Here is a 26955-nt window from a genome sequence, read left to right on the forward strand (position 1 = left end):
GAATGCTCAGCTTAAGACAGAGAGCTCTCCCCTTGGCCGCTGCTGTCCATCGCTGCCTCAACCCCTCTCTGACAAGGAGATGAGGAGGGGGGAGGAGAGGAGAGAGTCCGGGTAAAGCTGTGTGTGTGTGTGTGAGAGAGAGAGAGACAGAGAGGAGAAAGAGGGGGTTGGCTCTAGTGTGATGTGAATGGAATAGAATCAGCGCGAGAGGGAGAAAGAGGGAGGAGGACAGCACAAATCAACCTGCCTCTTGACTTCAACAACAGAATAGAGGAGCCGGTAGACAGAGATCGGGAAGTGTGCGTGTTGTTTTATTTTTATTTTTGGAGAGAGGAAGAGAACGGCAGACAGGAGGAACTGAAGGAGGAGGAGAAAGAGCCTCACCGTGGAGATAGATAGCAGAAAAATGCTGTCATGGGGAGAGAAGGGGAGGGAGTCGCTAGAGAGGAACAGGATGAAACAAGGCAGGGTCGAGCAGAGCTGAAATGTGGAGGTAAGCCTTTTCTTTCTCTATTGAGGTTATTGAGAATTCACAATCCAGCCTCCCTGGGTTCTCTTTCTGACGATAATGAATTCAGATAGATGGATCCACACCGTGTATGTCACATACCTCTGTATAGGCATGCATATGCCCTTAAACTCACAATCCAACCAGAGACAATGTATGAGCGCAATAGAGGATATGAAATAATGGCTTGGCATTATCATACCACCACCCAGCTTGTCCTCTATCTGCCTCTCTGCCCATTGTGTTGTTGTCAGCTCTTTAAAAATTAATTTTACCCAGTGAGCTCTCTGCATGCCATTCACACGCGACATTGTAGGTTTGAATCCAGCTTGCAACCTTTGTCGCATTTCATCTCCAGCCTCCCCCTCCCTCCCCTCCTCCTCTCCCGACACTAGCCCCCCCATCATCTTTCCTGTCTCTCTCCATTGTGCACCCTCCAACGAGGCAGGATTGTCTTAAAAATGATGTTGTGACATTGTCAAGGAGCCACTGTGAAACCTTGCTGTAGAGCGCTTGTGGCTGCAGGACTCAGAGATGAGGGCAAGGTGGAGGGACACAGAGAACGAAAAAGAGACAGAAAGAAGATGCAGGAACAAAAAGAGGAGCAGGTTTTTTTTTGTAAATACATATTTTCAAAGATTTAAAAAAAAGCCATGAGGCATGCGGTGTGTGGGGGATTTGTGTGGATGAAGAGCATTGTAACACTAATGCTGTGATGATGATGATGGAATGAAGAACCACAACCGGAATCGGGGTGTTGTTTTCAAGGTGGCAGAGAAAAGGAGGGATGCAGGAGTCAGCCTCCTCCCCCCCTCCTCACCACCCCCTGTACTCTCCAGTTTAGGATGGGGCTGTGTGTCAACGAGACGTTAGGGTTTCAGGGGAGGGATAAGGCTGCTGAAGGGAAAGAAAGGCAGGGATGGAGAACTGGAGGGTGGGGGGGGGGGGGGGGGGGGGGGGGGCAGGGGGGAGAGACAAGCAGGTTACATAAGCCAATGCACTCAAAAGATGGGCCATTTTTAATTTACATTGCGCTGCATGGATCCTCATTGAATGTGGTGTTCACTGTGGTTGACATCTGCATTTGAAACAATAAAATGCAGTTCGACCTGACATGATGGAAGGAAAGCTGTGTGTTAACTGAAAGTGACTTTATAGCATTGTGTTTGTGTTCCTAGTGAGACTGCCAGGAGGATGCAATGTGTTACATCAGGGTCAACTTTGAATGCGGGGTTGTGTAGGTGTATCCACCTTGTTTTACTGTACCCACTGTTATTCTTAATGGTAAATGTTAAGTGTGTCTGCATGAGGTGCACTGAAATGTCAGTGCTAACAGAATGCAGCCTATTCATATAACTCAACTGCGGTTGACTTTTGCTCTGCTGTTGAAAATAGTCAAATTCTCAGTCACACAGTGTATCAATCAAACACCGGCCGTATCTTAATCCAGAGTTCTTGTGTATTATTTGATAGAGAAGGTGCACAGAACCAAAATGTAATTTAGAGGCCTTCTAATACCAGAATCACAGAAGCCTGTAGTCCATAATTTGCCATCCAACTTCATGAAAATGTAATGATAGATTTTTTTTGCCAAACAAAACTGCTTTATTAATTGCCCTCTCTCCTGAAGACGTATATTCGAAGTCAGACTGATGGAAATGCACTCTATTAGTAAAGTAGTTTTGCAATTAGCGCCAACTGGTTTCCATTATTTTCCATAATTAAATCACCTCAAACAATTACATGTATGACAACAACTGTCTGCCTATTAGTCAACCTATTATTGGAGGGGTGATGAGAGATAAGAGATGCTTGGATACGGGCCTAACTAATGATTTCATTTCAGGATTTATTCGGTGAATTATTGTTTAATGTGTTGTTTCAATTAATCGTTTAATAGTTTGGCTGCTAGTATCCTAATTTCCCGAAGCATAAGCTAACATTCACATTGCTTGTTTTGTCCAAACCCAAATACATTTAAAGACATTTACAATCATATCTTTTTTGAAAATATCTTTATTGAGTTTCCAAGGGACACATACAATGTAAAGAAAGACAGCCACTGGGTAAGTAATACAGTCCTCCTTTTAGCCCAACTCATTAAAAAACAGCTAGACAACAGAATAAAAAAATAAAATAACAACAAAAAAACAGCAGGCTTGCACTGTTGAGGAGTACTTGACGGAATCAGTCAAAATGGGTTACTTAAGCCATTGCATGTCACCTGAAAATACACTTCGAGATCTCAGACCATGCTAGACGATAGAGGCCACTCTGGAGGGTCTGTGCACCATCCTCCCCAATATAGTCCAAGAAGGGGTCCCAGATTTCGAAAAAGCATAAAGGCATGTCTCTGAGCCAGAAGCTAATAGCTTCTAATGGGAGAAGTTCCAACACAACTGAAGTCCATTGTGAAATTGTGGAAACAGACTTCGAAATCCACAGAAGAAGAATGCATCTCCTTGCATTAAAAGCGCCTCCAGCAGCCTTAGTTTGGAGGAGCCAAGACCTAATGCTTTTGGATTTAACCCCAGAATACAGCTGACAGGAGTTAGAGCTAGTTTCTTTCTTGAATAAAACATAACTTTCTTTACATATTTTGACCCAGGAGTTATTATAAAGGGGCATTTAAATATACAGTGGAAATATATACCTTCAGACATCTTACATTTTCAGAGCAATGGCTTAAACCTATTGCGTTTCACCAGTGTGATTTGAAGCCTGTGAATGACCCTAAATTAAATCTCACTATCACATTTAAGAAGTTGGAATCAGTTTGACTAATAATTTTTCCTCCAATTTGGATACTGTGACATCCAGAACATGAGCACATTTTGAGTTTGATCTGGTCTGGACACATGACATGGCGGTCGGTCCTAATGACGTTTCTGCATGAATGTATCGGGGCTATGTCTGTTCTTCAGTCCAGCTGCAGTGGAACTGTTTGACTTGTTAAATATGTAAAACTAAACAAATCCCAAAAGACTCTTACTTTACCTGTAGTTTTTTTGTAGTTCGAGCTCATAGGTATAAACCGAGGTGCCCATGACAAAAGAATAGTCATACATGATACACAAAATAGTTGTGCATTGTGAGTGCAATAATTTACAACCGAGGGGTGTCTTTTCCTTTGAAAGGCTTCTTCTGTGGTAATATTTCAGGTTGAGTAGGAGGGAAGCACGGTTAGATGAGACTCTTGAATCGATCGGCCTACTTTTGTTTCCTGCACCAAATGAGCTAAGAGAGCTTGAGTGTTACATGCGTGTGGCATGTTGTGGATTCAGATTGGGTTGTTACTGTCAAGCAGAACAATTATCTTATTAAAAAATAAAAATATTCCTAAAATTAATCCTAAACGCTCCCTTATTCACTGTTTATGCAAACCATAACCTCTGACATAAAAAATAATGCCATTATCATTGTGAAACCAAATCACAGAGAGATACAAAGTACTGTAGAAGAGAGCTATGCTGTTGTTGTCTGCCCTTTTAAATGCAGGTGGAGAAGTGAATAACCTTTGTGTGCTTTACTCTGAATAATGAAGAGCACAGTTAGCATCACAGTTGTGCGGTAAGATCGAGTCACAGTCAGGGACAATAAATCTGGGCTAAAATCTCCTGCCACGATGCCATCTTCAGCAATTAGCTGACAAGCAGTCAACAATCAGCAGTCTTCACTTGACAATACAATGAAAATGCAGTTTACAGTTTTTTATCTTAAGGTGCTTCCAGTTTTTCCTGCGCCATACAAGAGGGTCCATGTATGAATATTTAAACAAAATGGGTCCAAAAATCCAGCGCAGATACTAAAGATCTGTACTAACACTCAGTCATTGAGATTTAGATGAAGCATCTTGCAGAGTAACCAGGCAGATTTTGTTCTAGTCTGAGTCAGCATTGTATCATTCCTCTCATTTGGAGCCATTTTGCATGGCTACACCCCGGCAAGGCTCCCTGGTGGGGGCTCAGCGAGGAAGGCAGTTGGACAGGCGGAGCCTTCTCGTCATCAAATGGCAGGATGCTGGCAGTGTAAGCCTCCGGGTGGATCCTCTTAGCTTGTGCTCGCTGTTGTCACCTGTCCCCCGTTGGCCACTTTGGTTTTGTCCGAGGCTGTTGCCCATTTTTAGTTGCCCAGGGGTACGTTGCAGAGTAGTACTTCACTGGATGACAAATATTCAGTGTGATTATTTTTATCATTTGGGGAGTTTATTCTCAATGGCTACAGAGTCGCTGTAGTCGTTTTGTCCTTTTTAATGACATAAGCTTTAAAAAGCTCCCTGGATGATTTTAGAACACCCGCTGTCAGCACAAAGCAATTCTGTTAAATATTTCAAATGATACAAAGGAATAATACTCCTTAATATACTTTCTGAACCTCCCTCCCCTTGGCGAGTGGGAAGGCAAGGGTGAACAAAGTACAAAATACAGTTTGTTCATTTAAATGAATGATTTTTTAATAGTTATAATCATTGTGCTTCTATGGAGAGAGAAAGAATAAGAAATTCTTTTCTAACAACAAAACCCTAATGTAATAGTCCTAAAATATGTGGAAGCTGCTGCCTTCATGAGACATAGTTGCATATGTAAGCATCTGCTGTGAATGCTTACATTTCTGTCTCTTTAGACACATTTAGATTAATAAAATCCCTCAACATACACCACTTTGCATGTTATAAAATCCCTTCAGAAATACATTGGAGCTGATTATTCTTAATCCCAATGTCCCTCTCAGTTATGTCATACATACATTAAACCATTAAGCAGTGCAGTCACTCTTTCTCATTGTGTATGTTGCTATTACAGGAGAAGTGCCCTCAAGGGTATTCAGAGCGACTGAAAGCAGACCAGAACCAACCATTCACACTCGCACCACTCCACGTCATCGACATACTTGGCACATAGAGATAAAAAGGCAGAAAACATCCAGCACTGAGAGGACTGTAAAAATACCCTAATGAAGTATATTCTATTCTTGGTCTAATGCAATAAATATTAGAGATCACCAACGCATTTATTTTCAACCGACAGGGCCTCTTTGTTCTGTCACAACTATGAGGAGGAAGTTGCGACCTCAACTGTTTCATTTACATGTTAAAGGCAGTGCTGATAAAAAAGTAAGAGACCAAGCGCATTTTGAGCCGATACCTTTCAGTGATGAACTGTCTGTCTACTCTTACAGGGCCAAACAGAGATCGCACCGAGAAACTGACTGACTGAGATGTGACCATAGAGGGGTAAGCAGAGGGAAGGCGTGTCTCAGGTTTGCTTAAAAATTGCCACACTTCTCATATTCTTGGTCATTTTTTTAATGTGACACAAATATGTGCCTTGCAGTAATAGCGGTTATGTGTCAATTTTATACCTCAGTGAAGAAAAATGAGCACCAGAAATTAATAATGTTGGCTCCAGGCATAGGCTGATAAACCTTGTCTGTAATGGCTTAGTGAATCATTCCATGCAAGCATTAGTGCACACTAGTAATTCACACGATGCATAGCAGTCCTCTGGTGACTCACTGTGTCATATGTTTTCATTCACAAGTGTAGATATTCAGACATACAGAACCAGCACCTTCTCATGACCAAAGCCTAGATTGCATCACAGTGAACCCACCACCATCTGCATCCCCACGGTTGTCTGGTGCATGGTAGGCTCATTTTTATGTACGTCAGAAGGTGTTAATGACACAAGGCCACCAGGAAAGAGAGAGGCTGTAAACTGCAGCAAGTGCTTGTCTGCAGTGTGCGGATGTGAAATAAGTTTGTTTTTCACATTTTAATGATCTTTGATTTTTAGACATTTTTATTATTTGTATTAGCTAGCAACACTAACTTTAAGGAAGGTGCATTTTTTAGAGGTACTAGTTGCAGTGGATCCACATTAATAATAATAATAATTATTATTATGTATACATTATTAAACTACACATTAAATTACACACATTACACACAGGCCCGGATTACACACATATGCTCAGTACCTGTACATGATCTAAGTGGAGAGATGTCAGAGGGAGGGGGCTGCCAATGGAAAGGCGCATCTAGCAGTTGGGTGCTTGGTGCCTTGCTCAAGAGCACCTTAGCGGTGGCCAGGAGGTGAACAGGTACTTCTCCAGCCCAAGTCATTTGATGAATTATTCCAAGAGTACCAAACCAAGAAGTCCACTTGCTTTTATGTGGTGATATGAAACTAAGATCTCACATTGGTTGACCAGCCATATTAGATTATCGCTTATCAGTTTAACAGTAATCTCCTATTAGGAGTAATCTCCTCCTTGGATAGGCCTTGATTTCTCTGCCAAAGGTGTGTGGAGACTTTAATGATGCCTGAGCTGTGAAAGTCAACAAGAGACAGCAGTATTTCTTCAAATATGTATAGCAATTTGTGTTACAAGCAACACTTATTTAGAGTTACTGAAAACAGCTTTGTGATGTGGTCCCATAAACAGAGATTTTTAGCTGAGAAATGTGGATTGCGTGTGGGTACTGTTAGCGCTGCAGCTATTTCATGGGCACTCGGCTACATTTCAGAGGACAATAAGGAAAGTGAGGAAGTGAAGGAGGTCAGCGTCTCTTCCTCTGAAAGTAAACAAGGTAGGGTAACATTTTAGAGTGCTATTAAAGCAATATTGTGCAATCTCTTTTACTCAGCCTCAGAGCTGGTTACACTGATGTGGGAGGGGTCAAGAGTGAACCGTGTCTCAACAAAATAGATGCAGTCATGAAGCCGAGGGTCAGTTCCTTTCACTGTCACACACACACGCCCACACACAGACACAGAGGGACAGCTGCTCTTCCTGTCTCTGTGGGGACAGTGTGCCACAACTATAAGGCTTGTATAGTGTCATTAAAGGCGCACAAAGACACACATGTACTCAAACTGTCTCACATTTAGGTCTTAAACCTCGCCCGGCCTGTCCCTCTGTCACCCACATGACTTGTCACAAGGTGTATTTTCAGATACACAGGAAGTGGCAGTGATCTGCCAGCACACATTGTGATGTGCTGACCAATAACATGTCAAACAATAGCCTGAGTTAGATACTTTATTTTACTGTGGCAGAACAGCACTCAGGTTATGTAAGAAACAATAGTGCTTAATTTGTATTTCTTTTTGTTGTACTATTGTACTATTTATTACAAGAGGAAGTTAGGTTTTATTATGGACAATACTATAGAGGGAGCTTTTTTGAGCATACTTCCTCTTAGCATTTACTGAAGGTGGAGGTCCACTGATTTTACATCTGATATGAGTAAAAAAATAATACAAAACAATGTCTTCATCTAGTGATTTGTAAAACATTCACATTTGCTGCTACAGTGTCAGAATCTTCTACATTTCAGCAGCTTGTTTTCTTCGTAAAACCTTGTCTCCTGTTGTTCAGCCTAAAAAAGAACAGAAACTGGCCCAAACACTACTGAAGTTAAAGAGTAGGACCTCAACCATGATGGTTTACTGTAAGATGTGAGGCACGTGCACAAAGAATCCCGACACAGACTTGGTTATAAGTCATAACAAATCAGCTCTGGTTAGTGTGTGTCTGTGTGTGGATCCCAGAGAGTGGACAAGGGAGCAACCAACCAATGAATAATTAACATCCTGGTAACCCTCGCCCCGTTTTGCCCATCCTCATTAATAATTTATTAGGCAGAAGACTTTATTTTCGATTTTTGAAGGACATATTTAAAGGCGGGCAGCTCGCCTTGCAATGGAAGATATTTGATTGTGTAGAGTTGAAGTTTTATCATTATGCTGTAGAGCCCAGAGGGAGGTTTGACATCCACATACAACCATAGCAACAGCGCCATACAGCAGAGCTGATGCAGACAAAGACAGCCTTTCAATGACTCTTTTTTCTGATTGGTCCTTCTAACATTTCCACTGATTGATATATTTTTCACGCCATACTTTTTGGAGCTAATCCTTTGAAAAAGGAAAAGAATCTTTTTTTTTTTTCAGACAGCATACAAATGTGTTTGGAAAGGAAAACAATGTTATCATCCTAACCTAAAAAGATCCAATCTTCATCAAAAAGCTGCAACAAAACTGATAGGAGAAAGGTGTGGTTTGCTTAACATTTTCTATGTTGTGATGCTTCAGTCGGCATATTTTATGGACATAACCACAACACATTTAAATGATGTAACTGCTCTTCTAATATCTGTCAGCATCACCTTTTGAAGTGTTGTGAAAACATCATTAGACCAAGAAATCAAAAAGCCACGTAGTTGTGATTATGCATATGTCATATTTAAGGCAAAATGTGTGGAGAATGGCTTGCATAGCAGGAAAAGAAATAATTATCAATGGCAGGATCAAACTGTGGGTTACAGTCATACTTGGCTGGAGTGCCATTCTCTGTCGCTGCAAAATATTAGTCACAATAATGAAATCCTTCAAAAACCTGCTCTCTTTAAAGCCACCTTGACAGTAATCGTCTTTTTTTTAATCGGCCTGTTGAGCTTATGTGTCTTTGGGGACCAATAGCTCAGATTGCCATTTGCAAACAGTTTAAATGAAAAAGAGAGATAAAACACATTACAAAAAAGAGAGTGCTGCAGTAGACTACCATCCACTTAGCAGCCTCTGGACTTGGCCCAGTTCACTGTCCGCAGTGTGGTAAAGGGGGGGTGGGGGAGGCAGTGGGGGTAGATTAAGGATGTCTAGAAAAAGCGCTGGGCATTAGAATAAACTTGTTTCCTGAATCAGATCCTGCCACATTAACAAACATTTACTTTCTTAAAAGCAAGGTGGCCACCAGGTCAGTGTAGTGTCACACATTCTGCAGCAAAGCAGGGATGCAACTTGATATCGAACCTAACAGAGTTGCTTGGGATCAATACATGAGAGTGAGACTGAGCCTGGCTTTAGATTTCCCAAAATCAATCACTATTAGGAGTTGATTTAGACCTTGTGGTTAAGAATCAGCAGGGCAGCTTTTAACTACACGTATAGACAAAGACACTACAGCAGCAGACTTGCAGCTGAATGACTGTGAAACTGGACGTTTACCCATCTAGTTAGATATTCACTGAGGTGCAGTAACTAGACTATAGTGTTAGTGCTGGTTCCATCTTTATGTATCATTTTAATGTCACATGTCAAAACATTCTTTTGCTTTGAAAGAATTATCTGTGGAGGCATGCAGCGTGTTTCACAACTTCTGTCCTCAATTCTAAAAGAACACAAGCACAACAGTAAGTTGCAAGTCTGATCAGTTGCAGTTTGATATGATAGAGTTGATAAGGCTGCAGTAAGTGCACTTTTGTCACTAATCTCATCTATTTGCTGCTAATCTGGTAATCCAATTTCCGCAGCTTCACCTGAAGAGAAAATAGATCCAATCTCAGCCATCTATATCAGGACGCAATCTTTCTTTCCCCATGCAACATCGGTGTTAATTATGATTAAAGCGCACAAGCTGCGGTTAAGTTGACTTCAGTTACTGGCTGCTCATTCATGCTGCAGTGTGGCATAGCTTTGGAAGTGTTGAGTAGAAACAATGACGACACCCATCCTCTCAGGGTTCAAAAGTCAGTCATCTCTTCCTGTTTCACAGGACGCACACTTGCATGAGAGAGTGCAAAATAAGTCAAGCGACAAAGACTTCCCCAAAACTGTGTATGTTTAATAGGATGCTCATCGGACTTCAGTTTGTGTCCCTGAGATAATACACCAGAGGCCAGTTAACCTTGTCCTTGACTTAACATGGAAATGGACCTCATTTATTGTTGTCAGTTAAACCAAACATCTACCCTGGGCAGTAATGTCCACTCAAAGTGAATGTGGTGCAAACAAACAAAGTAGGCAACAGTATACAAAGATATAATCCTTAAAAGCAGATACTGATGCTGCACCACAGTGTCATTTCACAATTTTCAGGCAGACCTAATGCTGTCATCACCTCTGGTGGACATGATGTAACTCCACACATAAAGAAATTGATTTTTCAGCACTAAAATTAAGTCTAGTTTATCTGAAGCATGTGAGTACAATACTGAGATTTAAGCTCTGAAATACAGGAATAAACACTGCTGTCTACATGCATTATTGAGTTTCTCTGGGACGGAGACCGGCTCTGGTATCGTGAGAGGATCTGCGGAGGGCAGCGAGTGTTTTAGTGAATGCTCCAAACCTTCAAAACCAAATCTGGAGAGCATCAGCTTTTTACCTTCTGCACTAATCCTGTGGCAGATGAGAGAAACCAAGACATAGTTTAAGTCAGTTTAATATTGATGCAATCCTTGAATAGCACCACACAGGAAGCTGATAATGCAGCTGTTTTATGAAATAGTCTGAATGATCCATGATTAGATTTATATGGGGAATCGGCTTCAGTCAGTATGGATGAAAGGCAGGAGAGTGCCTGATGTTTCTTTAGACTGTTGAGACACAAATGACATATGGAACTATCAGTGAAGTGCAAATGGCAGAACAACCAGATCATGGAGATTTAAGTAATGCCAAAAAGTCAGCAAAGAAAATGTTGTGCAGTGCATCCTCAATGCCATTTAATATAAAGTGTTTAAGTGGTTCCTGCCAAGCAGCGCAGTGAAGGGTCAAGTTTCTGTTGATGTGGCGGTAGAGTTGTGGCTCGGGGAGCATCAGAGGTTATCTACGGTTTTCATCAACCGCTCTGCTGAGCGATATGGAGAAATGTATGTGCATTGTGAACGTGGGCGACTGCTTGCAACTTTAACTGTACACAGTATTTGCACACAAGAGAAAGGAGTTTTGTGTTGCTTCCGGATTTTTTATATTTTATGTTTTGGAATAAGAAGAATATGCAGATATTGCACAGTATTTAGAGAGATCCAGACTGAAGTTATGCTAGTGGGTCCTGTTCTGGAAGCAGTTTTAACCAGCAAGATTATCAGCATCCTCAGACAAAAAGCCATGCACGCTTACAATCAGAGTACAATTAGCTGTACTGAAAGCTTTAAGAAAAAAAGCTTCCCGTCGCTGTTTATTGTCTCAAGTCATCATAATATGCTTACGTCCTTTTTTTATTGCCACTTAGTCAGTCCTGCTATTACAAAATGATCCATTTACGATCATATTAGGGTTTGGTTTAGGCCAGATTGCTTTAAAAGTATAAGACTGTACAGCTAGAAATACCATGGTAAATCATGAAGCTGGTCATCAATAATTTATTTTGGTTTGTTTTTTTCTAGCGTTTTTGGATCAAAAGGTAGTTGTTTAAATGACAAAGCTTCACCGTTTTTATGTTGGGAGGATGCACAATGACAGCTAAACATGCAGCAAAAAACCCACTTGGAATACAACAGGTTCCCAAATAAATTGAGCTGAAACATGAGTGGGCTGGACACAACACTTCAGTTCCTCTTTACTTTGTACTTCTACATAAGGTATATCACACACTTCTCCATAGCGGTAACAGACAGGGGACAGTTTCTATTCAAAAGGGAGGTCCCTGTCGGTGGGGTAATAATATGTATTTTAAAGTCTGGACCAGTGAAGGTTAGTAAGAAGCAATTGCATATCAGTAATGGTAAGGAAATCTCTGCTTTTTAAACGTTTTGGCATCTTTTTATAAAGTGCCATTTTTTGTTGCTGTGCTTGATTCTGATTCAAAGGGAATGTGTTTACTACCCTCACACAGTGGTAAACACAGATAAAAAAATAACTTAATAACACTTTAGCCTACTTGACAGTTGCTGAAACACCAGATAGATTATGTAGATGTGAATCATGCGAATAATTTGGTGATCCAAGTTCTGTGTGGTTCCTCTTTAAAGCGGTTTACAATTCAGGTCTAACCAATTAAGAACCTAAAAAACTGTAACATCTGAGGAACACTAAGCAGGCCTCGGTTTTCTGTAGGTACAAGTATATTTAAGTGTATTATGTGCCCTTTTTGATCCGTTCCAGACCTCTAAGGAGCCACATGAACTACCGGTAAACATTATTGCACTTTACAAATATCCTATGAGGTTTTATTATCACTAGTGTCAAACTAATTTGTGTAGATGCATACATTTGTGTGGATTAAGAATTTACACTAAATTAACATGGACTGTATATACTGGATAGTACATAAATTGTAATAATGTTTAAGACACCAAGTGTCTGCAGCCACCCTATCAGCTCTATGAGACTATCCTTAGGCACAGCCATTAGCGAAATGTTCTCTAAATCATTTGCATTCCACTTCTGGGATTGCCGCGGTGCTGCAGAAAATTCCGCCGAATGCATGTATTTTCCTATTCTTTTCTTTGTGTTGAAATTTTGAATTCGCTGGATCAATACTGAGTTTTCTCTCGCACGACCATTTTGCAGCGGCTGCGTGTGGTGTTTAGTGCCACCGATGATGATGATTCATATTGGTTTAAAGAAATGCAATTAAACCAGAGCACATAAGCCTCCGATCCACAAATGCTACGTGGAGTAGCCAGACCCTCCTTCAGAGAGCTTTGGAGGATGGTCTGGCAAAGCGAGACTAGCTAAATGCTAACTTTCACATGCTAACATGCTCACATTGTCAGGCTGATCTATAGCGTAATGTTCACCATGTTCAACATTGTAGTTTAGCATAGCATGTTAGCATGGCTAAAAAAAACTTGCTAGGGTTTTTTTCCTGATGCATTTGCAAACTTCAACATTTCTCGTTTTTCATTTTGTGCATGTTTTTGAGCTAAGTATCCAGCTGTTTTGGATTTGTTCCACATATGTGGAGCCATTTCACCTTCTAAGTAGAATAAACAATAAAGCAATGGAGGACTGAATACCACATTGAAATAGGGTGGCACTAAACAGTTTGCTATGGAAGCAAGGACTGATTCATGGGTCGTGGGTCTTAGGAAGCTATGTTAAATGTAATCTGTGGGGCGGTGAGTGATAAGTGTCCCATGTGCAACCTGCGTTGGTGGAGAGCAGGAGTGTTTTTGGCCGACCCTGGAAGTTCAGTTTATTGTTGATGCAACATGAAGGCAATCTGTGTTTTATTTTTGAAGAACCGGCTGCAAAAAATCTACACTCCCACTTTGAGACAGCAGACACAATTGATTGCTCACACCTTTTCAAGGCCTTGTGAAACATTCTGTTGATGCTGCACGTTATAATTGCAAATAGGCAAAGACAAACATCACGTGTGCCCATATGGGTAATGGTGTTGGAGAACATTTGCAGGTTCCCAGAAAGAAACATGAGCAGGGTTTTAATGTCAGCAACCTTGGCACCATACAGACGTTGCACAGAGTCTTCTCTATGTGACCCAGTGCTCAATGTGTCAGATTGGAAACCACACATGGCCAGAAATGTCTTGAATTATTAGAGGAAAAGAAGCCCGGAGCAATGAGGGGTGCTAAATAAAGAAGTGTTTTGCAATTTTCATCACTCCACATTTGCAGCATCTCTGTTTCATTTTGAAGCGAACATAATCCAGCCTCATGTTGGTTCAGAAACACAAGGAAGTCACTTTATAGTCCATTTAATACATGTCTGGACATATTGTTCAATCACACAAAACCACAGCCTGCTTGTAACACTAATCATCCATAAATACATTTGGCACTCATTCTATCTGCATACATTCAGCTCCAGAGCTGCAACTGAGGTCTTATCCACTGTAAGGCTGATTCTGAACAAAGCATTGTTTTGATGGATAGGTAGGTTACAGAGGGTGAAAATGAACTCAGTAGTTTGACAATCCGTGGCCCTGCATACATAAATGTGCATCATGCCTGTGTCCAGTAATTTAACCTCTCCTTCCCGGCCCCTTCTTGTATTAGCATTCAGATTTATGTATTTTGTATGTTTCTTCCCATATGTGTTTAAATCCATCAAAGGCTGTGTGTCTCAGGTTCTCCCGGGAGATTATAGGCTGAAAGACCATCTGTGTCACCTTGTTTCGGAGCATTGCACGAACAGAGCCACACCATGAAACTCAAATGCATATTATTGTTGATGTAAGTGGTTAAAACCTGAATGTGATTGTTACCATGGTATCGCCACAGAGAAAACAGTGTCCTTCCAACATGTTTGCCGATTCTTTGGAGACTTCAAAATATTAATGTCACACAGCACAGGCATTTGTTATTTGAAAGGAAACAAGTCAGCTTCAGATCAAATATAATAGTTTATATAACACTGACTGTGACATTTTCTACATCCATTTTGTCATGCGGAGAAGCAAAAAGTATAACTGGTAACTTGGGCTGCCCTGGATACCTCAATGCACACGCATCACAATGTTTAGAACAAACTGCTGACAAATCTGAAACTTTGACAGAGGATAAACAATTTGATAGAGGATATTTAAACCTGCAGCAAGCTCAGCTGCTGCTGACTCAAGTAAAATTGCAAATTTAAAAAAAACCTCTTTAAATAGATAGCTTGTGGCCCGGCCCCCTTGGTATACCTGTGGCACATTTGGACCCGGAGGGAGAGAAGTTTTATGCGATTCATAACTTTTTGTGGAGCTGTTTTTTCAATGGGTTTGTCTCTAATACGCCTGGTGATGGGCAGAATAATTATTCAACACAATCTGTTAGATGTGCACCTAAACAGGGAGAGTTCTGAGTCTTCTTTACAACATCCTGATGCTGGTAGCAACTAATGCAACCAGCGGATCTGCTGTGGCTAATTGTGGCTTGACAGTGACATCATCAATCCAGTTTGACTGGAGATGCAATATAGGCCTTCAGGTGGCTGTCACAACAACTAACTAAATATAGGCCTATTACCAAATAGAAATGATTGAAAAGCATCAAAAACTAGGAAACAGAAACGGTTTCAGCTTTTTCAGTGAACTCAGGGTGATTAATTGGCATCATTTAATAGTGTGTGGAGATTATTCATCACTGACCATCATTATGGACGTCACTTTTCATACATAAATGTTTTTAAATTGTGAATCAGGCTGCAGAATGAAAAATTCTTAGCACTGATGACCTTGACCCCCCGTGGTGGGTAATGTCACAGAAGACCTACTCATAAAATGCACCGAGTTTCCAGATACCGACTCTCCCTTCAAACTAAAATGGAACATTTGCAGTGTTGATAACAATAGCATTGATAGTTGGATGGCTGTTGTTCTCTATAAAGTGTCCAATGTCGAAGTTATGAGAAAACAGGCACAGAAGACAATGCTGGAAGTGATCATATGCCGCATCAGACAATACAAAATAATAACGTGTTTCAAAGCCTAATAAAAGCCTTTTTACTCTTTTTGAAGGGCCGACATGATCCACAATAGTATTAACAAAAAACTGTGAGAAAAATCTACATTTGCAACTCTTCCTGCTCAAAGTGAGCCACTCCAGTGTCACCAAATGTATTCTAGATGGTATAAGCGCATGATAGGTTCACCTCAACACACGTTAGCATATTTTGACACACCGTTGTAACAACTGTTAAACTTGGATAACAGTTACTCAACTTCCATGTTTTGTTTACAGGCTTTTCACAGCAAAATGGAAACGTCTGCCGATAAATTCTATTACTGTGAGGAAATGGAACGAGTGTGAGAGCAGGCAAGAAAGGGAAACAAAAAAATTCATGTGACTTCCTCACTTTAATCTGTAGCCTTTTTACATTGCGTGTGTGTATGTGTCAAGCTTTTCTGGTAGCAGCTCTGCACCACTGCACCTGCTCTTTAGGTTGCAAGCACGACAGAAGAGATGCATGTAAAAAAGCTAGACAGGAAGAAGCCTCATACCTCATTGAGACCGACAAATGGTTTCGGCTTAAGTGGATAGACGTCAGATTGGTCAGAGACAGGGCCTCTGCGACAAATGATGACAGAAACAGGCTGATCTGTACCTGAAACTAAACCCACTTTGTTGGTAAGTTTCAGTCAAAACTTAAAGTAATGACTTGTTTTGGGACTTAAAAAAGGGGAAGCACGGTTGTGACGGTTGTCTTTAAATGACTCTTCAGAACTGTTTTGACTTAGGAAATAGTATAGGAGCAGTTCCAAAATACTATATCGGTAGCTATAAACAATGTTTGTGTTGTTATTTTTTTCTATATTCTTTCAAATAATGGTGCAGGATTGAAAGAACACGCTGTTTGTGTGTGAACATATGTGAGGGTGAAAGACAGTTTGCACTTTTCTTCTTGTATGTTGGCAGCGTGTCTGTAAACCAGGAAGACCCTTTCCCCCATGTTAATACTGTCTATTGTGAGCGTGTGTGTGTGTGGGAGGGTGAATGTGCTGAGCATTAAGTCTGCTTGGGAACTATTTAGGGAAACTTTGGAACGGAAAGTGTGCAAAGGAAATAATAATAAAGAAAGAAAACAGAGGTACAAGGCATTACTCGACAATAAAACACGTCAGATCTGCCTGCTGCTTTGTTGTTGGGATTCAAAACTTGTTTTTCAAAACTGTTTTTCTCCACAAAGTGTTGCTGTGGAATTACTGACAAGCTGCTATGGGTTAAATATAAAGCTGTTGATTAAGATAGCACTGTGGGTGAATGATGGGAAAGACAAGACTATAAAAGATGTTTCTTTCTCTTTTGTTCTACAGGTGGCCAGTGGACCAGACCAAAAGGAAGCAGCAGGCACTGAAGAGTGCAGATGAGTGGATGCCATGTTAGAAGGGTTAATAGAGATAGAGCCTCTCCCACACAGAGGACTCCTGCTCCAGTGATGATCCTCTCATCCGTACTCCGCAGAAAGGATCCCCCCCAAAACTGGAGCACCACCAAAACACACATCTGCACACCTGGACGAACCCCTGCAACGGGACACAGCTGCATATTCTCTTCAATCCTCCTCATCTACACTCAAGATCTTGTTGGCTTGTGATAACAAAGTGTGGCACCTTACAGAGACATATATTAGAGCCCAAGGGTTGAGAAAGTTTACCTCTCTTAAGTGGGTTTTTCATCTTTACAGTGCTCCCATTTTACACCAGCACCATAGAGACCAGGACAGAAATTTAACTGGAAGAGCAGAAGGTTCTGGACAAGAGCGGGGAAACGATTGTTAGGCTGGAGTAGGCTTCTAAGGCAACATGCAGTCAGATGACCTCTTTGTCCGCAAGTTTCGCCGTCAGAACATGCGGCCAACTATTGCCACTGTCAACTTTGACTCCAAACGAGAAGCAAATGTAGTGGAGTGGCCGCCACGAAGGGAGGCTGATGGAGCTGATGGGGACAGCCTCACTCCAAGCCGTGTGGGACTGACGCTGAGGTCGGTGGGCCGGGGCCACATCATGCAGAGAAGTAACAGCGATGTAACCTTAGGAGACTTGGATTCCTCTGGGAAGACCGGAGGGAAAGCAGCTCGGGGGGTTGGTGAGAAGGTGGGTGCGGGTGCTCAGGGGGATGGTGGTTTGCTTCTTCATAGGGAATACGGCAGTCTGTCCTCACTGGAGAGACAGACTCAAGCCCAGGAGCTGAACACAGACGACCAGGGGCCCCTGAGTCCAAATGCCCTTCGTTTCAAAGACCCTTTCCTGCTTTTGGGACTGCAGGGCAACCCTCCAGAACCTGATGGATTCTTTCGGGGTCTGTCTGTTTCCACAGGGGACTCCCCAAAACCTGCCAAGCCGCCTAAGCCTGAAGGTCTGAGTAAGAAGACCAAACCCCCTCAGATCCCTCAACCAGGTCCGTATGACAACATTGGGGGCGGAGCCTGGGTGAGGAACTTTGCCCACTACGATGTTCAGAGCATCCTGTTTGACCTCACCGAGGCAGCCACAAACAGAGACAGCATTGGACGGAAAAAGAATATCACCTCAGGGGCTTCAGCTGCCTCCCAGCTGCGCCCCCTTTCTCAAGCCACCCCGTCCTCACCTGCGCAGGGCGGGGGAGGCAGCGGGCTGAATGCAGATGACCCTGAGCAGTCGCTTCTGGACGAAGGGGATGGCAATGATAACGAGCTCCTGCTCAGCTGCCCCCACTTCCGAAATGAGACAGGGGGAGAAGAGCAGGTGGGTCTGGGGCAATCCCAGGGGAGACAAGGACTCTGGTCGAGCCTGCGAACCCCCAACGATGCAGTGTCGGTCCTGGAAGAGCCCAGAGAGAGTCATGTCCAACAGCAGGGCAAGAGCAACTACTTTATAGAGCATGCGGATCTGGGAGCCCATTACTACCGCAAATATTTCTACATGAAAGGTACGTGGAGTAGCCTACATGTTCAGACATTTTCCGGTTTGTCACCTTATAATTTAGGTACTGTGCAAAAATTACAAGGGAGGAGGGGGAGGTAAGAAAAGGTGTAGGGTTATGTACTTGTTTACCATAAATATATTGTTTTGATATATGAGGGGCCGGGGGGGGGGCTCTTTACCCTAAAAGTGTTCTGTATGAACCTCATCAGTGTTTCCATTAGGATAATGTTTAAGCAATGGGGGCAGTTCTTCATAGGGAAACCAAATCCCAAATGACTACATCTATAGACTATTTACATTTTATATTGTATGACACTGACTCATTACCTGTTTTAATGTTTCCAGATGTTTGATATTGATGAGTTGACACAAGTTGTACGTTGTCCAATAAGAATGGACCCACCGCGGTGATGTTTGTGGTCGAGCTGTCCGTTTAATAGTTGACTCTGAAGAAACTACACCAACACAACATTGTGTAGAGTTAAACTGGACGGGCCCAATAACCTCTGAATAGTTCTACTTGTTGTTAAATTGCAATGTGAGTGCTAGCCAATGTAGGCAGGATAATTTAAAAGGCAACCATTGCGCGTCTGTCCTATTTCTCAAACCGTGGAGGCAGAAATTTTGCAATGGCAGGGCGCCACTACAAAATCAACATAGAGGAAACACTGATTATGTTCATCCTTTTTTAACACCAACACTATCACAGTTATATTGACATGTATTGTCATCACAGAACACCAGAATTTCTTTGGTATGGACGATCGTCTCGGTCCGGTGGCAATCAGTTTCCGTCGAGATGAGAAAGAAGGATCCAGCGGAGCTCAGTACAATTACAGAATCATCTTTCGCACCACAGAGGTAAACCAGCACTTTTATCTCCTCCAAGCTCTTCTCCAGTTCAGTGTGTGTGTAAAATTGATTTGACTGGATGTGATTACTGTGACTCGTGTCCGCAGATGAAGACACTGCGAGGTTCCATCTTGGAGGAGTCTGTGCCTTCTGCCGCTCGTCACACAACCCCTCGAGGCTTGTCTCCCAAGAGGTTGCTGGAGTTCATCATGCCTGAACTGAACCTGCACTGCCTTCGCTTGGCCTCAAACTCCCCCAAGGTTCGGGACACCCTGCTGAAGCTGGATGAACAGGGGGTGAGTAACACTACGACTGCTGACACCAATGACTGCTGTGTCAGACAGAAAGCTTTTCAGTGACAAATTTTTCAAAGATCACACGCAAACATTTGTTGTTGAAAAGCTGACATTCTGAAGTCTACACCTCCACAGTGATGAATCAAGTGGGTTTAGGTGTGAAAGTGCAGTTATCTATGTCTGTCCATTCTTTTCTACCTCTGACGCCATGATGACCAATCAATCACCATGCTGTTTTGTTTTTTTAAAACAAAACAGCATTTGAGATTTGAGAAGGGATGGTACAAATTAATAACTATGCATGGTAAAAACGTTTTCATCCTATTTTCATTGTATTTTCTATCTGTAGTCCCTGACCAAGTTGTTACAAAAGGCTTCCTAAAATACAGGAGAGCAAAACTGGGCATGCAATTTGAAGATTGGAATAGGACACACATTTTTTAAACGTGGAAGAAGGAGTACTGACATAGTAAATACATATACAACATACACTGTAGATAGCAGTGAAAAGGAAGTTCAGTGCCAACATGTGTATAGAATTATCATCCAATAATAATCTGTTATTTGACCAGGCTGACTGGCTAAAGGCACTTATCTGCAACAGAATAGTGCAATATCCTCTTTTAGACCACCTAGTGACCGATAAGGACGGGTTCTTCTGTTGATATATGCTATTTGTTTACATAAAAAAGTCACTTTAGCTTTACCTTTTCAGTCCGTATGATGTGTCTGCATTGTGTTCTACTGTGGCCTTTTCTGTTGTGTGTTTTGTTTTTCTTTTCTTATATTTCCTAAAATAAATATCAACAGACCGAAAATTGTTTTAGTTTCAATTTTATTTTATTTTTCATTAATGATTGATCCGTACATCAATATTTCAATTTGTAATTCAAAACATTTTCAGCATAATAATAACTTTGACACAAGTTCTCAAAGTGGTGTCCTCGAGTAGATTACTTTGAGAAACACAAATGAAGAAAAAAGTGAAACAAAACTAATGAAATGAGGAAAAGAAAATTTCAAGAAGCGGCAGCCAAGATGATCATAGATTATTGATGATCGCATAATCATTTAAACCCTATCATATAAATCAAAAAATTACTTTTTCTGAGACTGTCATTCATTGCATTTAAACCCACACACACCAGATAGCCACTAGCTCCACCTTTAAGAGGAACTATTTCAGAAAGGGAATGAACAACTTTGACAGAAAGACTCCCTGAAATCTGGCATAAAAACTAAAGGGCATTGATAGGTTTAATAGTGTAATGTGTGCTGTGCAGGTGTGTAGCATTTTACAACAAAAATTCTTTTAAACAAGCTTTTAGATCTGGGAAGTAAGATGTCAAACACTCTGAATGCCCTATTAGATGAAAGGTCTTGGCAGAAGGCTAATAATAAACTCTATGCTTCTTTGTCTTCTAATGTAGCTGAATTTCCAGCGAAAGGTTGGGGTGATGTACTGTCGGGCCGGGCAGAGCTCAGAGGAAGACATGTACAACAATGAGAGTTCTGGCCCGGCCTTTGAGGAGTTCCTGGATCTGCTCGGGGGGCGCGTGCGGCTGAAGGGCTGGGAGAAATACCGGGCTCAACTGGACAACAAGAGTGAGCTGAAAAAAACTGCACCACACCCGCATCTATTGGCAGGATCTCACCTTGTCGCAGGACCATTATCTGAAGGGCATCAGTGCACCACTGAAAGCCAAAGATAACTCCTATCTAGGCACATGTAATCTGAGTGATGCCTGCAAAATAGCATAGTCACGGCTGATTATCTGAGAGCTGTTTTCCTCACAGTGAGTGGCGGAGAACAGCAAATATGACAGATTTCACCCTGACTGTGACAGTTTCAGTTTTTCAAGTTTTTCAAGTCTTTCATTCAGGGAACTTGACTGATTTTGCTAAATCCCTATCTGTCTGTCTCTTTGTGTGATGTGTGGGATGTGCATGTATGTGTGTGTGTGTGTGTGTGTGTGTGTGTGTGTGTGTGTGTGTTTGTGTGTGTGTGTGTGTGTGTGTGAGTGTGTGTGTGTGTGTGTGTGTGTGTGTGTGTGTGTGTGTGTGTGTGTGTGTGTGTGTCTCTCTCTGTATCTTTTGCTTGTGTAGCCGACTCAACTGGGACTCACTCCCTCTACACGCGCTACCAGGACTATGAGATTATGTTTCATGTATCTACTATGCTGCCCTACACAGCCAACAACACACAACAGGTAATTTGTCAACATATGTAACGTAATGACATACCATTTCCTTCTTCTGCCTTTTGTGTTGCACAAGCATTTTTCGACGCCAAGTTCACCTTTTGTAATTCACAGAATGACACTTTTTCCCCTCGATGTTATGTGTAAAAGAATTGCATCAGTCTTACAACCATCATTACCCATTTCAGTTCAGACTGTCAAGCTTTTGGGAAACGCTTTAGAAAAAGGCTCTGTACTCCGCAACAAGCATGACATAAAAATCCTGCCTCCCAGTGTTCACTCCCACCATGAAGGTATTCACTTTCGCCTCTCAGACAGACTTCCTGTTCAGATGACTGTCACTTCTCTATGTGCAGTCTACGGTTTAAGCCTGTTTGATGTCACCTACAAAAGACTGGACATGACGTGCTAATATTAAGATTAAAGGTTTAAATAAAACAAAACATCAAAATGACAAAGCCCTGATATTTCTATTTTAACTCTGTGGTTGTTGCCAGTTAATAAAGCGGGAGGTTTCTAAATGTAGTTTCAGTTCTAGTTTTTATTTATTTATATCTGTTTTTTAAGTTTTCTAATTAGTAGATAGCAACAACATGGTCATGGACAAGCACGTTTATTTTAGAGAATACTTACAGCTGCTTATCATTTTTAGTTTATTTCGTTTTAGTTAGCTTTTGGACTGCTCTTTTCACAAGTTTTAAATAAAGGCTAACTTTCATAAATTAGCCTTTATTTAAATTAGCAGCATTAATTTAGTTTTCGGGATGCAAAGTAAGTTAGCCTTAGCAACTACTCCCCCTGGGGTCTGCTTTTAAAGAAAATACATATAATCAACACATTTTTACTCTTAGACTACATACAGTAAATAATAACATAACCATTACAACAATACAATTACATCCATTAAAATAGAACAATGTCAATAGGTTGATAAGTAAAGCATAATAATAATCTCAGTTTATTTCACGCCCCTTCTTCAATAAAAAAAAAAAAAACTGTTTTAAGTTATTAAGATTAATCTCTTTAAATGCTTCTTAACTCCTTTCTTGTAGATTCTTGAGATGTAAAACAAGACAAACTGTTATGCTGAGATGTGGCTCGTTTGTGGTTTACTATAAATACTCCGGTCTAAATCTCTCTGTGTCTCTGTTTTCCCTCTTCAGTTGCTGAGGAAGCGACACATCGGTAACGACATTGTGACGATCGTGTTTCAGGAGCCAGGCGCCCTACCCTTCACTCCAAAGGCCATCCGCTCCCATTTCCAACATGTCTTCATCATCGTTCAGGTTCACGAGCAATGCTCTGACCACACCTATTACAGGTCTGACTTAATCCTATCTCTTACTCTCTGTTCAAAATAAATACTCTTTTTTACCACCCAAAAAGACCTCACCTTCCTTTTAAAGAGGGAAATTTCATAGTTGGCCAGTGTGCCCTATATGTCATAAGAAGTAGAGATAAGTAATGAAAGATCTGGGCTTTCAGGAAAAGAATCAAAAATAGTTAATGATTTCACTCCCCATGTCATCCATGACATGCATGTTAAGACGGGTGTTATTATGTGCGCTCTTACACATATGTCTCATACGTCATAGTAGTTGCGGTGCAGCTCAGATGGAGAAAATAAAGCGTGCTCCACTGCAGCAAATTCTGTTTGTAATTCTGGAGAGCACTACACAACAGTCAAGTACTGAAAAACAAGACATAGATTGAATGTTGTTGCTGCACCCTCTCTCTCTCTCCCTCTGTGTCATTCCTGTTTTTCTCTCTCCCTCTCAGGGTGGCTGTGACACGCTCTAAAGACATGCCATTATTTGGCCCGCTGTTTCCTAAGGGTGCCCGATTCCCTCGCTCGTCTGCCTTCAGAGACTTCCTCCTGGCGAAGGTAGTGAATGCTGAAAACGCTGCGGAGAAGTCCGAAAAGTTCCGCTCCATGGCCACCCGCACACGGCAGGAATACCTTAAGGACCTAGCCGAAAACTATGTGACCACCACGCCCATCGACTCCTCCACCAAGTTCCCCCTGCTCTCTCTGGGAGGCAAGCGCAAAGACAAGCTGAAGGGTGCCAAAGGGGCCGAGCTGCACAGTGCCGGGGCACTGGTGTGGGCTGTGATGGTCAACAGCGGAGATGAAGTGGAGGCGGGGGAGCACAGGCTCCCATGTCTGCTCGGGGTGTCGGCTGAGTCGGTGGTGCTCATTGAGAGGTGCACACGAAAAGTGGTGTTTAACTGCTCCTGTCGAGATGTCATTGGTTGGAAGGCAGTGACAGAGGCTAAGGAGGGGGGGCCCTGCTTGGATATCTTCTATGAGCGCGGAGAGTCAGTGTCAATTAGTGTGATGGAGAGCCAGGCAGAAGATATACGAGAGGTGGTGCAGAGATTAGAGGTGGGTGATTGTGTCCAGATTTAATATTTTGCAGTGGTTGGTTTATGTTTGGTGGTGTATGGTTTATTACAGGGGCAGCTGTACGGCTCAGGAAGTAGAGCAAGTCGCCCTTTAAATACAAGGTTGGCAGTTTGGCTTTCCCCTTCCGCATGCCCAGTTGTCCTTGAGCAAGACACTGAACCCAAAGTTACCATTGTATGTCTGTGTATGAGTGTGTGTGTGTGAATGGGTAAATGAGAGGCAAATTGTAAAGTGCTTTGTTTGATAAGGTAGTATAGCTCTTTATAAATGCAGTCTATCATTCATCTTTTTCTGCTCTTCTGCAGCTGGTGACGCGGGGCTGTGAGGCTCTCGAGGTTACCCCCCTGCGTGACGGAGTCGGGCAGCCCGGCTTCCTGATGAACGAGGAGGGCTTTGTGACGGAGCTGCAGCGCTTCTGTTACGCTGAGAGCGGAGGCCTGCAGCTGTGGGCTCGCGTGGTGCGGCTGTGTGGACACTCGCTGGTTCACCTGAGCCCCGAGGAGAGGACCAGGCTGCTCCGCACTGCGCACAAGATCCACATCACTGTCATCCCACCGGACGAGAACGGCAAGCCTCGCAGGTGGGCTGCAGATGAGGAGGAGGAGGAGAGGGAGAGAAAGAACAAGGAGAAAGGGCTCATGGGTATAAAGCGAGCTCCAAACAGTGGAGAGTGGATCCCATGAGGGGGTGAGAGAGAGGTTGACAGCAAATAAAGAGGAGGTGGTTATTGGGGCAAGTCAGTACGGGAAAACAAGAGGTGTCGCTCTGGGGTCACAACTCACTCTGCTGTTAATGAAGGCCTGCAGACAGTGTCACACCAGCCGGTTAACAACCAATCAATCCGTCTAATGATCTTTAATAACACTGGCACAGGCTGTCCCATTACTCTTTCAACTCGGCTGACATCCGAGAGGGGGCATACACAGCTATGGACAGAATTCAAATAAAACCATTATAAAAAATGGACACCTCTGCAGCTCTTAACTTTGCTTTTAGTGTCCTCAGAGAATCCAAGTCATTCATGGATATTTCTCTCCTGAGATGCTTGTTCTGTGTCAGCAAAGCAAAATGGAACAAATATGCCGTAATTCTTGATAGGAAGTGTGGCTTTTGTTTTTGGCTTCTAGATTCATGTATGACTCAACTGTGGGATGAGAATCCTGGCGGAAAAGAGAGGCGTGATGGCTTTGTTCAAAGCATGTTTTATGTTTTGCAGAAGTTTCTCCGAGCTGTACCAGAAAGCCATCAAGGATGCGGAGTGTAAACCTGGCGAGGCTCAGTCTGGAGTGGCCTGGGTACTCGACGATAGGGAAGAAGAAGAGGAGGACGAGGAGGAAAAGAAGGAGGAGGAGGAGGAGAAGGAGGAGAAGGAGGAAGAAGCAAAGGAAGACGAGCTGAAGGCATCTGCGGTCAGTGAAGCGGACATGACGGAGGTGCAGGTGGAGGCTGAAGAGGGTCTAGGACAGTTGTGTGATGAAGGGCAAAGTGAGAGTAGCCACGTCCTCCTCCTCACTCCGCCCAGCTTACCTTTGTTACGGGCCACTTCTCTGCAGGACCAACCGGCCAATCAGAGCCAGGAGAACAGCGGCTCGCAGCTCAAACGGAGCCACTCTTTAGAGAAACAGCTGTTCTACAGGGATACGTGTGATGGGTGAGTGTAAAGCTCATGTTATTGTTTATACAAGCTGCTGTGGCCTGACATATGAGTGTTATGGAGGCTTTATAAAGAGAGAGAAAATGTGAATAAGTAATAATGCGTTCTTTCTAGTTACATCTGCACATTAGGAGACCATCCGGTAAAAGGGCTGTTAAATCATCCAACATGGCTGAAAATATCCTCAAACTGAAGCTGACACATTACAATTTAATCTCAGAGTCGGTGCGTCACAGAGCAAGGACACCAAGCAATGTGTCACTCTGCTTCAATGAACTGTGTAAATTTTATGCAAATGTTTTAAAATTATGGCTCACATGAACAAAATCACTTAAGTGTTCCTTTTTCCATTTAAATGTTTGTTATTTTACTCCAGTGTGTAACTATTTGGATGGCTGCACAGTAAAAAGTTAAACATTTCCAGACCATTAAAGTTGACAGCAAGTCAAATAAATGACAACAAGAAAGCAAATGTATTTCGTTTAAACAATAACAGACAGTATGGTCTTCACTGTCCACTATTTCCTCATCCTCTTGAGTATCAATGTCATTTTCTGACAGTTTACAAAGTATTAAAACTAGCAGAACACGTATGTATCTGATACATACAAACCAGAGGGTTCTACTGTGAAAACTCCAAAAGGCCACAGCAGCTTGAAGTGGAAATTGTGCATAAAGAAACTTTACATGTTAATAATAAACTGTGCTGCTCTCAAAATGTATTTGACCGTTTTTTTATTGTCACACAAAGCAGAAGTGACGAATCTGAGGGCTACCATATCAGATATGATATTTTTGATAGATGATTTTGTGAGAGCAGGATAGCTAACATGAATCATGCATCTAAGCCTTCCTAGAGATTACTTGTGCTCCAGTTTCTGTTTTGACCTCTGGATTTGATTAAAAAAGAAATTGTCACGAAGCACCAACAGCAAATTTGCTTTGTGTGTTGTCGC

The 26955-nt window shown here is 42.2% G+C and overlaps 1 protein-coding gene across 7 annotated transcripts in view; it reads left to right on the forward strand.

Moving 5' to 3' along the window:
- The first annotated feature begins 143 nt into the window (after positions 1 to 143).
- Positions 144 to 26955, forward strand: part of zmp:0000001168 (signal-induced proliferation-associated protein 1) — a 35535-nt gene continuing 8723 nt past the window's right edge. For 4 of the 7 annotated variants that reach the window (XM_034890978.1, XM_034890984.1, XM_034890982.1 and 1 more), the window contains exons 1-10: positions 144 to 493; positions 17000 to 18593; positions 19326 to 19450; positions 19549 to 19737; positions 21168 to 21342; positions 21844 to 21947; positions 23102 to 23259; positions 23718 to 24324; positions 24651 to 24925; positions 25562 to 25996. In XM_034890978.1, the coding sequence (XP_034746869.1) occupies positions 17489 to 18593; positions 19326 to 19450; positions 19549 to 19737; positions 21168 to 21342; positions 21844 to 21947; positions 23102 to 23259; positions 23718 to 24324; positions 24651 to 24925; positions 25562 to 25996 (3173 nt within the window). In that variant the 5' untranslated portion in view covers positions 144 to 493; positions 17000 to 17488. Of the gene's footprint in view, positions 494 to 5686; positions 5742 to 11894; positions 12020 to 16048; positions 16314 to 16999; positions 18594 to 19325; positions 19451 to 19548; positions 19738 to 21167; positions 21343 to 21843; positions 21948 to 23101; positions 23260 to 23717; positions 24325 to 24650; positions 24926 to 25561; positions 25997 to 26955 lie in introns of those variants that run through there. The other 3 variants (XM_034890979.1, XM_034890981.1, XM_034890980.1) reach the window with 3 other exon arrangements.

The sequence above is a fragment of the Etheostoma cragini genome, chromosome 13 (assembly GCF_013103735.1).
Source record: "Etheostoma cragini isolate CJK2018 chromosome 13, CSU_Ecrag_1.0, whole genome shotgun sequence".
NCBI lineage: Eukaryota > Metazoa > Chordata > Actinopteri > Perciformes > Percidae > Etheostoma > Etheostoma cragini.